General features: G+C 50.8%; 1 protein-coding gene across 2 annotated transcripts in view; it reads right to left on the bottom strand.

Annotated features, from left to right (window-relative positions):
• Positions 1 to 11693: 11693 nt before the first annotated feature.
• abcb10 (ATP-binding cassette, sub-family B (MDR/TAP), member 10) overlaps positions 11694 to 17849 on the bottom strand; it is a 56209-nt gene continuing 50053 nt past the window's right edge. For both annotated transcript variants that reach the window (XM_038807926.1, XM_038807936.1), the window contains 2 exons: positions 14198 to 14232; positions 11694 to 12655 (listed from right to left, as the gene is read on the bottom strand). In XM_038807926.1, coding sequence (XP_038663854.1) covers positions 12415 to 12655; positions 14198 to 14232 — 276 coding nt within the window. In that variant the 3' untranslated portion in view covers positions 11694 to 12414. The remainder of the gene's footprint in view (positions 12656 to 14197; positions 14233 to 17849) is intronic.

Genomic DNA, 17849 nt, shown 5'->3' with positions numbered 1-17849 from the left:
TCTCGGTGTCTGCATGAGTCTAACCACTACAACCCAAAGATGTGCAGTGTAGGTGGATTGGCCACTCTTTTGAAGTCAACCAACAAGAAGACGGGAAACAAACTTGGGAACAAAAAAAATGGGCCGCTACTGTTAGAGTACTGCCCGAATGTAACAAAGATCAAAGGAAACTTAAAAACATTAAATAAGAGTGCAATTAAAGGGGTCAATAAAGTACCCCAACCCCTGCAGTGCCCATCAGGCACAGAAGGCCTTGTTGGTGCCCATGGACACCGCATGCTCCCTTTCTAGGGACACCCAGTCGCAAGCGTGGTGGTATGATTTGCATAGCTGTCTGCCATTGGTGCAGAACACCAGCTTACCATTGGCCCTGGTCGGTCATGTGCCTCTCGACCGATTGGTTGAGACCAGTCATGTGACAGCTCTCCGATTGGTCGAGAGGCTGAGTTAACCACGCCTCCATACTGAGGTATAAATAGTTAGAACGCCCGGCGGTCGTCCATTTATTGTAGTCGACCGCAGGGCTAAGTTCTAGCTTATTAAAGCCTAACGTTTGGACAGCAACTCGTCTCACGTGCAATTGATGGCTCATCAATTTAATAAGCTATATTTTTGAAGATGGAGTTCCGGATCAAGCCCGAATGCCTCCGCATCAGCCCACAAACTCAGAACTCTGCAGAAACTTTTCAACATTGGCTGGCACGTCTCGAAGGATACCTGGAGTCTGCAACCAGCCCCCCCACCATGGCACAGAAGCTTCACATCCTCCACTCCAGCATGGGCATAGCAGCCTACGCGATGATCAAGGAACAGAAAGATTACGATGCCGCCTTGCTTAAGCTGAATGGACAATTTCTTAAACCAGTCAGCAGTATTCGCCCGACATCTGCTGGCCACCAGACAACAGCTCCCCGGTGAGTCATTAGACCAATTTTACCAGGCCCTCATTATCCTGGGGAGGAATTGCTCCTGCCTCCCAGTTTCAGCTACGGAGCACATGGAACTGCTGATCAGAGATGCTTACGTGGCTGGGATGCAGTCCCCTGCTATCCGCCAGCGGATGCTGGAGAAAGACGACTTCAGCTTAACTGAGGTACGGACTCTCTCCACCTCCCTGGAGGTCGCCGATTTAAACGCCCGCGTCTATGTCCCAAGCCGCGCTGTATCATCCTGGGCCTCCTGGCACGCTTCCCCACCGCCATCCGCCGCTCCCGACCTCCCTCGGGCCTGCACCGCGGGACACCCCGACAAGTCCACGGGGCCCCGCTGCTATTTTTGTGGGTTCACGAAACACCCACGCCCGCGCTGCCCAGCCCGCTCCGCCCTCTGTAAGAGCTGCGGGCCACTTCTCCACTGTCTGCCAGGCCAAAACGGTCGCTGCTGTTCCGCGCAGCGACCACAGATACCCCCCCTCCGGGCCCTTGCTGGCCCCTCCTGGACGCCACGCAACTCTCTCCCTTCCCCCCCCCCACCCGCCCCCGGGCCCCTGCACCCGGCCTGCGTGCCTCTCCCGGTCCCCTCCTGTACGCCGCGCAACTCTCCCCCCCCCCCCCCCCCCCCCCCCCCCGGGCCCTTGCCCCCTGCGCCCGGCCTGCGCACCTCTCCCTCTCCTCCGGGCCCTCCCGGTCCCCTCCTGGACGCCGCGCAACTCTCTTTCCCCCGCCCCCCTGCGCACCTCTCTCTCTCCTCCGGGCCCTCCCGGTCCCCTCCTGGACGCCGCGCAACTCTCTCCCCCCCCGCCCCCGGACCCTGCCTCCGGCCTGCGCGCCTCTCTCTCTCTCTCTCCTCCGGGCCCCTCCAGGACGCCGCGCCGTTCCCCCCCCCCCACTCCCCCCCCGGCCCCTGCGCGCTTCTCTCTCTCTTCCGGGCCCCTCCAGCGCACCGCGCAACTCTCCACTCACCGCCCCCGGGCCCCTGTGCGTCTCTCTGCCCCCGCTCTCAGCCGCTCCGATCGGCCCGCCGGCACCGCTAACCCCGCCCCAGCAACCACGAGGGCCCCACGGGCGCCGCCATCTTAGGGCGCCGACTCCACATGCGGGCCCTGGGTGCCGCCATCTTGGGGTGCCGACCCCACGTGCGGATCCTGGGCGCCGCCATCTTGGGACCCCGACTCCACGTGCGGGTCCTGGGCGCCGCCTTCCGGGACTGGCACGCACGGTTCTTTCAGCATCTACTCGGACGACGACGACGAATGTGGATTTTCTCCACGGCTCGCAGCCATTCAGCTCGACCAGTCACGTCCACGCACGCTCGCCAAAACGACAACGCTGATCTACCTCAACGGCCACGAGACGGGCTGCCTGCTGGACTCCGGGAGCACGGAAAGCTTTGTTCACCCTGCCACGGTAAGACGCTGTGCGCTCCCTGTCCATCCTGTAAAACACAAAATCGGGTTAGCCTCAGGTTCGCACTCCATCCGCATCACCGGGTGCTGCATCGCGGACCTCACGGTCCAAGGGAAGGTTTTTTAAAATTATAAACTCCTTGTCCTCCCTGACCTTTGCGCACCGGCACTCCTAGGACTGGACTTCCAGTGCCACCTGCAGAGCTTGACCTTCCAGTTCGGCGGCCCTATACCCCCGCTCACTGTCTGCAGCCTCGCGTCCCTCAAAGTGGACCCCCTCCTCGTTTGTTAATCTCTCTCCCGATTGCAAACCCGTCGCGACACAGAGCAGACGGCACAGCGCCCAGGACCGGTCCTTCATCAGGTCCGAGGTCGCTGACGGAAGGGGTCATCGAGGGCAGCAACAGTCCCTGGCGAGCCCAAGTGCTGGTGGTCCGGACTGGGGAGAAAAACCGGATGGTCATCGACTATAGCCAGACCATCAACTGGTTTACGCAACTGGACGCGTATCCTCTCCCCCGTATTTCCGCCATGGTAAACGATATCGCGAAATACAAGGTCTTCTCCACTGTGGACCTTAAGTCCGCTTACCACCGGGCAGCACGGTGGCCAAGTGGTTAGCATAACCGCCTCACAGCGCTGAGGTCCCAGGTTCGATCCCGGCTCTGGGTCACTGTCTGTGTGGAGTTTGCACATTCTCCCCGTGTCTGCGTGGGTTTCGCTCCCACAACCCAAAAATGTGCAGAGTAGGTGGATTGGCCACGCTAAATTGCCCCTTAAAAATTGGAAAAAATAATTGGGTAATCTAAATTTTAAAAAAAAAAGTCCGCTTACCACCAGCTCCCGCTCCGCGCGAGTGACCGCAAATACACCGCGTTTGAGGCAGATGGGCACCTCTACCACTTCCTTAGGGTTCCATTTGGTGTCACAAATGGGGTCTCGGTCTTCCAACGGGAAATGGACCGAATGGTCGACAAGTATGGATTACGGGCTACCTTCCCGTATCTTGATAATGTCACCATCTGCGGCCACGATCAGCAGGACCGTGACGCCAACCTCCACAAATTCCTCCAATCCCCAAAACTCCTTAACCTCACATACAATAAGGATAAGTGCGTATTTAGCACCGACTGTCGAGCCATCCTCGGCTACGTAGTGCGTAAAGGAGTGATAGGCCCCAACCCCGAACGCATGCGCCCCCTGATGGAACTCCCTCTCCCCAATACCCTCAAACGCTGCCTAGGTTTCTTCGCTTACTACGCCCAATGGGTTCCCAACTACGCTGACAAGGCCCGTCCCCTCATTCAAACCACGACCTTCCAGCCGTCGACAGAGGCCTGCCAGGCTTTTAGCCACATCAAAGCGGACATCGCAACGGCCACGATGCGCGCCATCGACGAGTCCCTCCCCTTCCAGGTCGAGAGCGACGCATCAGAAGTTGCTCTAGCGGCCACCCTGAACCAAGCGGGCAGATCCGTGGCCTTCTTCTCCAGAACTCTCCAGGCTTCCGAACTCCGCCACCCCTCTGTGGAAAAGGAAGCCCAGGCCATAGTCGAAGCGGTGCGACATTGGAGGCACTATTTGGCCGGCAGGAGGTTTACCCTCCTCACAGACCAACGGTCAGTAGCCTTCATGTTCGATAATGCACAGCGGGGCAAGATTAAGAACGACAAAATCTTACGGTGGCGGATCGAGTTGTCCACGTACAGCTACGATATCTTGTATCGTCCTGGGAAGCTCAATGAGCCTCCTGATGCCCTGTCCTGTGGTACCTGCATCAGCGCACAGATAGACCGCTTCCGCTCCCTCCACGCGGACCTCTGCCATCCAGGGGTGACCCGTCTCTACCACTTCATTAAGGCCCGCAACCTGCCTTTCTCCATCGCGGAAGTCAGGACAGTAACCCGTGACTGCCACATCTGCGCAGAGTGCAAACCGCACTTCTACCGCCCCGAGCGCGCACACCTGGTCAAAGCATCCCGCCCCTTCGAACGTCTCAGCATTGACTTCAAGGGGCCCCTTCCCTCAAACAACCATAACATTTACTTCCTGGCGGTAATTGACGAATTCTCCCGCTTCCCCTTCGCCATTCCCTGCCCCGACATGACCACATCGACCGACATTAAGGCCCTCCTCTCCATCTTTTCCCTGTTCGGCTACCCCGCGTACATACACAGCGATCGGGGGTCCTCCTTTATGAGCGACGAGCTGTGTCAATTCCTGCTCAGCAGGGGCATTGCCTCTAGCTCTAGCAGGACGACCAGCTATAACCCCCGGGGTAACTGACTGGTCGAGCGGGAGAATGGTACCATCTGGAAGACCATACTACTGGCCCTCCGGTCCAGAAATCTCCCTATTTCCCGATGGCAAGAGGTTATCCCCGATGCCCTACATTCTACCCGCTCACTCCTCTGTACCGCAACAAATCAGACACCTCATGAACGTCTTCTTGTCTTCCCAAGGAAGTAGTCCTCCGGATCCACTCTCCCGACGTGGCTGGCCGCCCCCGGATCCATCTTGCTTCGGAAGCATGTGCGGGTGCACAAGTCCGACCCCTTGGTGGAACAAGTCCAGTTACTCCACGCTAACCCGCAGTATGCGTATGTGGAGTACCCCGACGGTCGGCAGGACACGGTCTCCCTCTGGGACCTGGCACCCGCCGGCGTGCGGCCTCCCCCCCCCCCCCTTCACCACAGACCCCCCCCTGTTTTTTTCCCCCCAGCGCCCCACCCAGGCCACCCCTTCCCCATCCATGGCGTCTCCACAGCCAGCTCAGGTGACGGAGACTGTTCAAGGACCATCACTCCCAGACGTCAGCGGAACCACCACCATCGGCTGAACCGACGTCACCTACTCCACTGCGGCGGTCTGCCAGAACGTCACGGGCCACGAAAAGACTGATCGAATCGATTTAAATTACAGCAGCTCCATGGATTTTGTTGGGACTTTGTGTACTATTGCCAATTGTCTGGGCCAGTGGGAAGCCAAAAATGTAAGAAGAGAAAATTTTTGTTCTCCCGGCTGCTACTCATACCATCAGTTCTCTCTCTTCCTTCCCCCCATCCCCGCCCCCCCCCCCCCCCCCCCCGGCTTCTTTCTCCACAAGGGGTGAATGTGGTGGTATGATTTGCATAGCTGTCTGCCATTGGTGCAGAACACTGGCTTACCATTGGCCCTGGTCGGTCATGTGCCTCTCGACCGATTGGTTGAGACCAGTCATGTGACAGCTCTCCGATTGGTCGAGAGGCTCAGTTAACCACGCCTCCATACCGAGGTATAAATAGTCAGAACGCCCAGCGGTCGTCCATTTATTGTAGTCCACCGCAGGGCTAAGTTCTAGCTTATTAAAGCCTAACTTTTGTACAGCAACTTGTCTCGCGTGCAATTGATGGCTCATCAGCAAGCATAGCCGCAGAAGAGGGGCACTGTCTACTCCGCCAACCCGCTGCCTGCACCTATAAATGGTGTCCTTCGCCAGGCCCAGGAGCAGGTTCCCTGCTGCTCTCCGTACTGGGTGCCCTTGGATCAGTGGTTGGGGCTGAAGTGAAAACAAAACCGCAACAAAAGATTTGTCAGAAAACTAAAAAAGTGTGTGCAGCCTAGAACACGTTACATAAACGTGATTCAGAGGCTCCACACAGCCGCAAAAATGGCAGGCTTCTTGGGAATTCGTGAACTGGTAATTGTACAGCCCTGCCACATGCAACACCCTCCCCAAGATTGAGGACTCCTCCTCCGTAGAGTGATCTCTAGTGGGGACGTCTGCCGTCGGACAGCAATAAGGTAGTGTCCAGGCGACAGGCAAGAGTAAGGGGGTGACGGGTGTGCAGCAGCAGCCTGTACAGGAAAACCCTCCGTGCAGTGTGGGTTGAGTGGAACAAACCCTTGGGGTTCCTGCTCGCACTTGGCCCCAAGGCGTCCTGCTTGGGGGGGCTGACAGCTCAGGGATGAATATATGTTTCACTTTTTCAATTTTCTTGCGGAGGCGGGGAGTGACGTTGAGCAGCATGGGTTGAGACGCCTCTCTCTGCACCAAGGGGGGTAACACGTATCACTGCTGCCCCACTTGTTGACCCACATTGCAGCGCCTGCGATCAAGCCTTTAGCCATTGCGTTGAGAAGTTCAGGGGTATGGGGGGGGGGACCATGGAGTATCTTTGTATGCAGACAACCTGCTATCGTATGTATTGGAACCAAGTACATCGATGGGTGGCATATTGGAGCTGCTTCGAGTGTTTGGGTCTTTCTCAGGGTATAAACTAAATTTGGACAAAAGCAAATATTTTGTGGTGTTCCGGCCTTTGGGGGGGGGGGGGGGGGGGGGGGGGGAAGCAGGGGTGGGGGGGCTGCTATTCCATAGGGGCGGCAACCCACTTTAGATACCTGGGGGTGCAGGTGGCACAAGATTGAGATTGGGGGGGAGCTCCATAGATATAACATCACTAGTTTGGTGGGGAGGGTGAAAGCAGATTTGGCAAGATGGGATTGTCTTCCTCTATTGCTGGTAGGTCGAGTGCAGGCAATTAAGATGCATGTATTGCCGCAGTTTTTCTTCATTTTTCAGTGCCTGACGATTCTTTTATTAAAGACGTTCTTTCAGGAAGTAGAAAAGATGATCACCTCATTTATTTGCGGTGGGTAAGATGGCTAGGATTAAGAAGGTGCTGTTGCAGAGAGGACAGCAGGCAGGGGGGTGGGTCTCCCAAATTAATGTATTATTACTGGGCGGCGAATGCTGAGAAGGTGCTGGGCTGGGTTAGAGGGGAGGAAATCCCAGTGGGTTGGAATGGAGGAGAATCTATGCAGGGGGTCGAGTTTGAGGGCGTTGGCAACGGCGCTGCTCCCGCTGGCCCCAGGGAAATACTCAGGGTGGTAGTGGCGACGCTAAGGATCTGGAGGCAGTTGCGGCAGCACTTTAGGCTTTGGGCGGGGTCAAGGGAAATGCTGATTGTAGAGAATCATAGATTTGAACCAGGGAGGTGGGATGGGAATTTTAGGAGATGGGAGTTAGGGTATTAAAAGGATTTGTTTCTGGGATGCCAGTTTGCAAAGTTGGAAGAGCTGGGAGGGGGGATATGGGTTGGGGCAGGGGGAGATGTTTAGGTATATGCAGTATGCAGGTCCGAAATTTTGCCAGGAAGGAAGTACAGAGCCGAGTGTACATGCGGAGGAGGCCTCCTGCAAGGGGGCCTCCCTCCGGGCCTTCGCCACGGCAGCACTTCCATCCCCACCCAAAAAACACTCCAGCAGCCCGGTGGTGATAGCCACCCTCCAGTCCTGGAACCAACTACGACAGCAATTTGGCCTGACCAGAATGTCAGACAAAGCTCCCATCTGCAACAATCATAGGTTCACACCAGCGCTGACTGACGCCACCTTCAAAAAGTGGGGACAGGACACTGACAGTTAAGGACCTATATATGGACGGCAGGATCGCAACACTGGACCGACTGTTGGAGAAATTCCAGCTAGCCAGGGGAAATAAGCCAAAGTACCTACAACTCAAAAACGTCCTACGAAAGGAGACAAGGATGTACCCACAACCGCCACGACAGACATTACTGGACGTGTTACTGGACGCAAGCATTCTAGATAAAGGGAACTGTAGCAACATGTATGACCGACTGGTAGAAAGGGCCGACACCGTACTGGACGCAACAGAAAAGAAATGTGAGGAAGACCTGTGGATTGAAACAGAGTGGGCACTCTGGAGTGATAAACTGCATAGGATCAACTCCCCCTCCACGTGAACAAGGATCAACCTGACTCAACTATAGGTGGTACATAGAGTCCACTTAACAAGACCCGAACGAGTAGGTTCTTCCCGGAGGTGGAGGATCGATGTGAACGGTGCCAAGGAGGCCCGGCCAACCACGCCCTAATGTTCTGGTCTTGCCCCAGACTTATGGGTTACAGGACAGCCTTCCTTGAGGCAATGTCCAAATGGTGGGGATGAGGGTGGAGCCATGCCCGAAAGTGGCGGTCTTCGGGGTATCAGACCAGCCAGATCTATTCCTGGGGAGAAGGGCGGACGTCCTTGCCTTTGCCTCCCTGATCGCCCACCATAGAATCCTATTCGGTTGGCGGTCAGCAGCACCACGCAAAGCTGCAGACTGGCTCTCCGACCTCTCAGAATCTCTCCAAATGGAGAAAATCAAATTCGCCATCCGAGGGTCAGATGACAACTTCCACAGAACTTGGGAGCCGTTCACCCAACTGTACCGGGACCTGTTTGTGGCCAACGAACAAGCAGAAGAATAGCCAGGTAGCCAAGAATCAGGGGAAAGTAGCCAAGGCGTGAGGGGGAGCGACAGCTAAACCGGAGCGAAATAAAAGGTTAACCACAGGAGAGGGGGTGGGTGGGGTGGGGGGGAAGAGGGAGGAGACAGGGAACAATAGAGGGGAACCAGAGGGGGGGGGGGGGGGCAAGTAAATGATAGCTGGAAGGAGAGCACAGGAAACGATAACAAACTTGGCAAACACAGGAACAGAAGGCAAGGAAAATACGGGCGAAAGACGGGACGAACGGCCGAAGTGGAGGTGAACGCGAGACGACAACAGCAGCAAAAACCGTCCAGGAGAAGCAAGTGACAACACCCAACACCAGATCCATTTTCGTATTGTCCTCTCTGTATTGGGCATAACTAATATAATTGTTTCTCCGGCACCCAAATGTATATGTATCTCCCTAGTTTCCCCCGCACAAACAGGTGCCTACTTATAGTTGCTGTTGTTGAGCTAGTGCACAATATCGTACCAGTTTTTTTTAACTTCTCTTCTATGTATATAAATTTTATTCTGTGTACATGACTGTCAATATATTTTGTTCAAAATCCCAACAAAAAACATTTATAAAAATAAAAGGAAGTACAGAGCTTTCCGATTGCACCGGCCTCTACACTGTTGGAAGAGATATTGACGGGGGGGGGGTTGGTGAAAGGGTTGGTGTCGGCGATTTATGGGGTTATCCTGGGAGAAGATAAGGTATCACTGGATGGAATTAAGGCAAAGTGGGAGGAAGAGTTGGGGGAGGGCATGGAGGAGGGGTTGGGATCTGTGGTGCTCCGGAGTGTGAATGAGTCAACTTCATGCACGAGGTTGAGGCTGATACAGTTGAAGGTGGTGTCTAGGCCGCACCTCAAGGGCAAGGATGAGCTGACTTTTTGAGGGGGTGGAGGATGTTTGTGAACGCTTCTGTGGGGGCTCCGCAAATCACGTTCAGATGTTTTGGTCCTGGGGACCAAACTGGGGGGGGTATTGGGGAGAGGTCTTTAGGGTAGTAACAAAGGTGGTGCACTTGAGACTCTAATCAGGTCCCTTAAAAGCCATATTCGGGGTGTCAGGTGGCACAGTGGTTAGCACTGCTGCCTCACAGCACCCAAGGTCCCAAGTTCAATCCCGACTCTGAGTAACTGTCCGTGTGGAATTTGCATATTCTCCCCGCGTTTGCGTGGGTTTCACCCCCACAACCCAAAGATGTGGAGGGTAGATGGATTGGCCACGTTAAAATTGCCCCTTAATTGGAAAAAATGAATTGGGTACTTTAAATTTATTTTTTAAATTATAAAATATATTCGGGGTATCAGATCGGCCGGGGTTGGAAGCAGGTGCGGAGGCAGATATCTTAGCCTTCACCTTCCTGATTGCCCGAAGGAGGATTCGGGTGCCAAGGACTCTGGTTTGGTCCCGGCCACGTGTCACTATCCGTGTGGAGTTTGCACGTTCTCTGTGTCTGCGTGGGTCGCTCCTCCACAACCCAAAGATGTGCAGGGTAGGTGGATTGGCCACACTAAATTGCCCCTTAATCGGAAAATATTGGGTAATTTAAATGTATTTTTAAAAAATGAATACCTCTGTTAAATCTCCTCTAAAATAAGCAAAACATTAATGGGGCAGCACGGTGGCACAGTGGTTAGCACTTCTGCATCACGCCACCGAGGACCCGAATTCAATCCCTGCCCTGGGTCACCACCCATGTGGCGTTTGCGCATTCTCCCCGTATCTGTATGGGTCTCACCCCCACAACCCAAAGATATGCAGGGTAGGTTGATTGGCCACGCTAAATTGCCCCTTAATTGGAAAAAAAGAATTAGGTACTCTAAATTTATTTTTTTCAAATCAACACTTTCTCTTCTGCTAAATGCTAGCAGACTTGCTGAGTTTTACCGGCTGTTTTTGTTCCTCTGAATCTTCGGAAAACAGACTAGCTTTGTCAATCTATTCACATATCAAAGTCTCTCATCCCTGGAACCATTCTTGCAAATCTTTTCTGTACCCTCTTTGGGAAGGATGTGAAGGCTTAAAGTGTGGCGCACACAACGGAACACAATACTCCATCCATAATTAGCTTTATCCCACGAGGAGCCAAAGGCACTCGCTCTATTCACTTCAATTTTACATGCCGCTGTCATTCCCCCCTCCGTCCAGTCTTTCTCTGACCAGCGCTGTTTTTTCCTGATATTTCACCCCCTAATGCCATCAGACTCAGCACATTTTCTCGTGCTCATACTTCCTCAATTTGCAAATTCCACTTCTTCATTTCAACTAAAAGCCCATGAAATGCTGGACTCTGGATTTTTCTGTGGACAAATTCCTTGGCTTTTCGCTCTGTCCAGCTGATCCTTCACCAGAGCCTTATTTCAAAAGTTGCAATCCTTTCCTCTTCAGCACGGACAACAAATCTGCAGGGTTTGGGGGAAAAAGATGGGGTGGAAATTACCTTGGACAGTAACTTCAAAGAGACAGCACATACATGATGGGCTGAATGGCTTCTAATTCTGCAAGTCCTTTCATAGCCTCAACGCTCCATGGTTAGTTGTCTCCTGATCTAAAACACGTTCTGATGTGCAGCAGCCAATTTGCACGAAGAAAGACTCCACAATGGGCAAGTGATCAGTTATTCTATACAGAGTGTAGTTGGGCAGATGCTGGATCTTAACACATGTCTCTGATCAGAATCTCATTTGAAGAACATCTCAGCAGTTCATAGAAAGAAACGCAGAATATTAGAAAAAGTCCAGCAGCATCCATGGGGAGAGAGAACAGAGTCAACATTTAGAATCCATTTTGCTCTTAATCAGAACTGAGAGGGAGGGAAGTTTGTTAGATAATATACTATAGTTGCAAGAGATTGCAACAAAAATGTAGCAACCTTAAAAACAAGAGAGATAGATGAACCAGGTGCAGCACAGGGAAGGGAGATAGAAGGAAGGATCTAGTGGCTGTCAATTTATTTGCTTGTGAACTCAAGCATGCATCCAACACTGAAGTATTATCCAATGTTTCTTTGTCCCTTTACTGGCTGCTGCATTTGTGTGCATTCAGGGATGGCAGTGGACTCAATTTAAAATGGGTTATAAATTGGTCATATTTTTATTTTGTTGTAAAAATACCACAGGTCTCAAAGGGCTAAGCATTCCAATTTAAAATTTATAGTTATAAACACCAACGATTGATTATCCAATTAAACATCTCTACCAATTATACACATTTTGCTATACTTCTAAATTTCACAATATACACAGACTGTACAGTGGCGAGTTTCACCAAACAGTCCAAATGTTTCACTTCATTGTCACATAGGAATTTGGTATCCTTTGTATCATGTGGAGAAGGTTACTTAACAAACGTGAGGCTCACCTGTCCTTTAAGGCAGCTCCCAAAACTATATAAAAACGTTTTTAAAACTGTGTGGAGGAGAAAAACTTTGGCCATTGAAAAGTTTGTTTCTTTGTTCTCCCAGAATTATTCCAGACCTTTCCATGTGCGAGAGCTCATAATGAAGACTTGTCAAGCGATCCAACAAGGCCATGGAGATTCTGGTCCTCTGAGATGTGCGGATTGTGTTCCGGTACAACTGAGTCTCCTCACTCACACTGGCACACATCTGATACATTTTACCATCTACTTCACTGCTACAGTGGAGATCCTGAATGCTCTGCAGAATTAGAGGCTTAAAAATCTACTTGCCAATCAGTTCTGCAGTCAATCCAAACCCAAGACATTTCTTGGCTGCGTTGGTCTTGATGTATTTTTTTTGGAAGGGATAAAATTCAGGCATTTGTGAGCTTTCAAGTCTTCGACTGTTGGAAAAATGTCTGTTTGTTCACAAGTTTTCGAAATAATCCTTCAGAATTTGCAAGGAGTTGCAGATGGGTGCCACACTCAACGATCCTACCCTGGTCAAGGACAGCAACAGCATCGGCATTCTGAATGGTTGACAGGCGATGGGCAATGATCAGCACTGTCCTTCCTTGCATCAATCGGTCCAAAGCTTCCTGCACCAAATACTCATTTTCTGAATCTAGTGCACTGAGGCGAGAAGAAAATTGACAGCAAGATTAATGAGGCAAAAAAAAAGATTTATTTTCCTAGTATGGTCCTAATGAAATTTAAAGCCATTCAGAAAAACAACAAGTATAATTTAGAATCATCACCTGTCAAGTTACTGAAGTCCTACAGTTACAAAAATACGTTATTTTAGACAGGATGCATAAGAATACTTTAAACACCATTAGCTGCTCTTTCTATTTCTCAAAACTCAACATTTCATAGATCATAGAATTTACAGTCCAGAAGGAGGCCATTCGGCCCATCGAGTCTGCACCGGCTCTTGGAAAGAGCACCCTACACAAGGTCAACACCTCCCCCTATCCCAATAACCCAGTAACCCCACCCAACACTAAGGGCGATTTTGGACACTAAGGGCAATTTATCATGGCCAATCCACCTAACCTGCACATCTTTGGACTGTGGGAGGAAACCGGAGCACCCGGAGGAAACCCACGCACACACAGGGAGGATGTGCAGACTCCGCACAGACAGTGACCCAAGCCGGAATTGAACCTGGGACCCTGGAGCTGTGAAGCCATTGTGCTATCCACAATGCTACCGTGCTGCCCAAGTATAAATTATTATACTAATTTAAATAATCCACATCATTTATTTAAATAATGGCTGGCAACTTTAAATTATTCAATTACTGAACAAATCAGATTGATTGCCACATGAAGAAAGAAAAACCAATATTGATGAGGCAGATGAAGCTGGAAGAACTATTCAAGGTCCCACGAGTTTCAGATAAAAGGATACTCTGCCTGTACCCATCACTATCCTTACCAGGTCTAGAATCAAGTTGTGGTCAGAAGTATTATAACAGCAGCACAGCTGTTTTGCTCCCAATACACCCTTTAGCTGCCAATTTCAACTCATTTCCTGGTCCCTTGCTGGATCCAACCTGAGGTCTCACAGCCATAAGTGTGTTGTTCGACAGGGAGTCAAGCTTTGAAACCATTACCAAATTAAGCCTGCTTCTGCCCTCCAAAGTACAGCCCTTCTCTGTCGAGCTCACATCATGGAAACCCTCAACTATGCCTTCTTCCCAAAGACCTTCCAGCTAGCCTGTGAAGCTCCACCTGCAACAGTTCTATGGTAGATCCAAGACTGCTCTGGCCTCACTTACCTACAACGATTCAAGTCTCAGTATAATCATTCCTACTTTGCTCCACTCTCTGCAACCTCATGAACATCACCACCCTTGCTTGCTTGCCCCCAAATTAAATTTCATTTAATTTCAAACCTGAACTTCCCTTTCTTCTGTGCAGTCTCCTTCCCTTCCACTCAGTAGTAACAGACCCTTAAGCAATCCAACTCCACATTCTGGCACTGTATCGTAAAACCTTCCTTTATACACCGCTCTCTACCTGCTAAAGCCTCCATTAAACAATTTTATAACATTCCCCAGCTCCGCTTTCAATTAATTCCCATTACTGATGGGTTTACAAATTGTGTTGTAGAAGTTGCCAAAACATTAAAAAGCAATTCAGTCAACATCAAGTTCTTGCAATCGCTCACCTGGTGGCTTCATCCAGCAGTAGAATTTTAGGATTCTAAAAAGGAATATAAAGTATAACTATCAGTTATTAATTATTTTACAGAATGTGGGCAATGCTGGCTAGACCAGTGCTCTTCAAGTCGGGGGCATGACTCACGGGTGGGTCGCAGGCGGGTGTCGGGAGGGTCGCAGAGCCGTTGTCCGCGGCGCTCCCGATTGCGCAAATCCCCGCGCAGCAGCCAGCGTTTCATAACGCCGGCTGCAAGCGGCCGGGAACATGTTAAAAAAACCAACTTTGGCAGCATTGCGCATGCGTGCACGATGATCGGTGCGCATGCGCAAATCGGGCACGCATGTGCAGTGCGACCGCTAATATTTATTTTTTTTTAAACGGTTGCAGCTTTTTGTTTTACAAGTTCTGTAGTGGTTTTTATTCATTTATTTTATTCATTTTATTTTTATTTTTTCCATTTCTTTAATTCATTTTTTTTTACAAGTTCGGGGGGTTTTATTCATTTTTTTCATTTATTTTATTCATTTTATTTTCTTTACAAGTTCTGGGGGGTTTTATTTATTTTTTTCATTTATTTTACTCATTTTATTTTTTAACAAGTTCGGGGGAGGTTTATTTGATAAAACTTTACAGGAAAAAAATGCAGAACTTTGGACAGACGGGAGACTCTATACTTTCCGACACCGGAAGGCTTCACATTCATCCAACAGGTTCCATTGGAGGGCCAAAGGGACCCAAAACCATCTCCTCCATTTTTGTCAGCAGCAAACAAGGTAAGAGAAAATGGTGGGTCGCAAAGATCGGCCGGCGTGGGTCACGAAGGTTGGCCGGGTTGAGTCCCGAAGGTTGGCCGGTTGGTAAAAATGGGTCCCCGGAAAAAAAGTTTGAAGAACACCGGGCTAGACTATCAGTTATTAACAATTTTACAGAATATGGGCAATGCTGGCTAGACAATCATTTATTATCCATCCCGAGTTTCCCTTGAGAAGGTGGTGGTGAGCTGCCTTCTTGAACTGTTGCAGTCCCCGAGGTGTGGGTACATCTACAGTGCTGTTAGGGAGGGAATTCCAGGATTTTAATCCAGCAACAGTGAAGGAATGGCATTATATATCTAAGCCAGGGTGGCGAGTGGCTTGGAGGTGGTGATGTTCCCAGGTATCAGCTGCTCCAGTCTTTCTAGATGGTAGGTGGTCATCGGTTTGGAAGGTGCTGCCTTCGGAGCCTTGGTGAGTTACTGCGGTGCATCGGTGGTGGAGGGATTCAAAGTTTATAGAAGGGGTCGCAATCAAGCGGGCTGCTTTGACCTGGATGGTGTTGAGCTTCTTGGAGTGTTGTTGGAGCTTCACTCATCCAAGCAAGTGGAGAGTATTCCGTCGCACTCCTGACTTGGTGGACAGGCTTTGGAGAGCCACGAGGTGAGTCAATCACTGCAAGATTCATAACCTTTGACCTGCTCTGGGTAGACGCAGTATATAGCTGGTCCAGTTCAGTTTCTGGTCAATGGTAACTCCCATGATGTTGATAGTTGGGAATTCAGTAATGGTAGTGCCATTGAATGTCAAAGAGTAATGGCTAGATCCTCTCTCGTAGGAGATGTTCATTGCCTGGCACATGAGAGGCACGAATGTAACTTGCCGCTTGTCAGCCCAAGCCTGGATATTGTCCAGGTCTTGCTGCATTTGGACATGGACTGCTTCAGTATCTGTGGAGTCGCGAAGGCAACTGAACATTGTGCAGTCATCAGTGAATATCCTAACTCTTGACTTTATGACGGAAGGAAAGTCATTGATGAAGCAGCTGAAGATGATTGGGCTAAGGACACTACCCTGAGAAATTCCTGCAGTAATGCCCTGGCGCGGGGATGATTGACCTCCAACCACCCCAACCATCTTCCTTTGTGCCAAGTATGGCTCCAAACATTTAGTTTTCTCCATTTCCATTGACTCCAGTTTTTCTAGGGCTCCTTGATGCGTCTCGCTCAAGGGCTGCCTTAATATCAAGGGCAGCCACTCTCACTCTCAGCTCACCTCTGATGTTCAGCACTTTTGTCCATGTTTGATCCAAGTCTGTAATGAGGCTAAATGACCCAGGCAGAACCCAAACTGAGCATGCATGAGCAGGTTATTGTTGAGTAAATGCTGCTTGAAAGCACTGTTGATGATCCCCTCAATCACTTAACTGATGAGCGAGAGTAGATTGAAGGGTGGTAATTGGCCGGGTTGGATTTGTCCTGTTTCTTGTAGACAGGACATAGCTGGGCAATTTTCCACATTGCCAGGTAGATGCCGGTGTTGTGGCTGCACTAGAGCAGCTTGGCTAGGGGCGCGGCATGCTCTGGAGCACATGTCTTCAGTACTATTGCCAGGATATTATCAGGGCCCATAGTCTTTACAGTATGCAGTACCTTCAGGCATTTCTTGATATCACACAGAGTGAATCGAATTGGCTGAAGGCTGACATCTGTGATGGTTGACACCTCCAGAGGAAGCCAAAATGGATCATCCATTCGTCTCTTCTGGCTGAAGGTGGTTGCGAATGCTTCAGTCTCATCTTTTGCACAGATGTGCTGGGCATCTCAATCATTGAGGATTCTCCCAGTATCTTTGTGGGTTTCCGCTGGGTGCTCGAGTTTCCTCCCCCAGTCCAAACATGTGCAGGTTAGGTGGACTGGCCATACTAAATTGCCTCTTAGTGACAATGATGTGCAGGTTAGGCGGGATTATGGGGATATAGTCCAACAAAGTGCTTTTGCAGCGGGTTGGTGCAGATTTGATGGGCCAAATGGCCTCCTTCTGCACTGTAGGGATTCTTGGGGAAATCTGTGGTATCTCCTCTTCCAATTAGTTTTTTTAAATGTTCACCACCATTCATGGCTGGATGTGGCAGGACTGAAAGCTTAGATCTAATCCATAGGTTGTGAGATCGCTTAGCTCTTCTCCTATTGGGGCACCCTCCCAGTCCATTTATCCTTATAAGTATCTGACACCCTACCCACGCCAATTCCTGTTTTTGACATCACTGGCGGCAGGTCGGGAAAGGACGGTACCTGCTTCCTAACATAATCCCCCACCTGTAAGTAGCTGAATCCATTCCCGCTGGGCAGCTCGTACTCCTCTACCAGTTCCTCGAAGCTCGAGAAATTGTCTCCCACGAATAGGTCCCAAACCGCTTGACTCCTACGTCAGCCCCGGAGCACTGCGTCCAACCCCCCACGGAGCAAACCTGTGGTTCCCACAGATCCCCCCCCCATCCCACACAGACATTATGCACTTCCTAACCATGGCTATGTTCGCTGCCCAGTAATAGTTCATTATATGTGGCACGGCCAGCCCACCCCCACGTCCCCACTCCAGCAGCACCTTCTTTAACCGGGGGGAGGGGGATTTCCCCGGCCAAACAAACGCCAAAATCAGGGCATTAAACTTTCATAAAAAAGGTCGTTGGGATAACAATCGGAAGATTCTGAAAACTGAATAGAAACTTCAAAAAACAGGGCGGCGCAGTGGTTAGCATTGCCGCCTCATGGCGCCATGGTCCCAGGTTCGATCCCGGCTCTGGGTCACTGTCTGTGTGGAGTTTGCACATTCTCCCAGTGTCTGCATGGGTTTCGCCCCCAGAACCCAAAGATATACAGGGTAGGTGGATTGGCCACGCTAAAT

The sequence above is a fragment of the Scyliorhinus canicula genome, chromosome 1 (genome assembly GCF_902713615.1).
Source record: "Scyliorhinus canicula chromosome 1, sScyCan1.1, whole genome shotgun sequence".
NCBI lineage: Eukaryota > Metazoa > Chordata > Chondrichthyes > Carcharhiniformes > Scyliorhinidae > Scyliorhinus > Scyliorhinus canicula.
The sequence above is the reverse complement of the archived record's forward strand: the minus strand, read 5'-3'. Positions and strand labels throughout refer to the sequence as shown.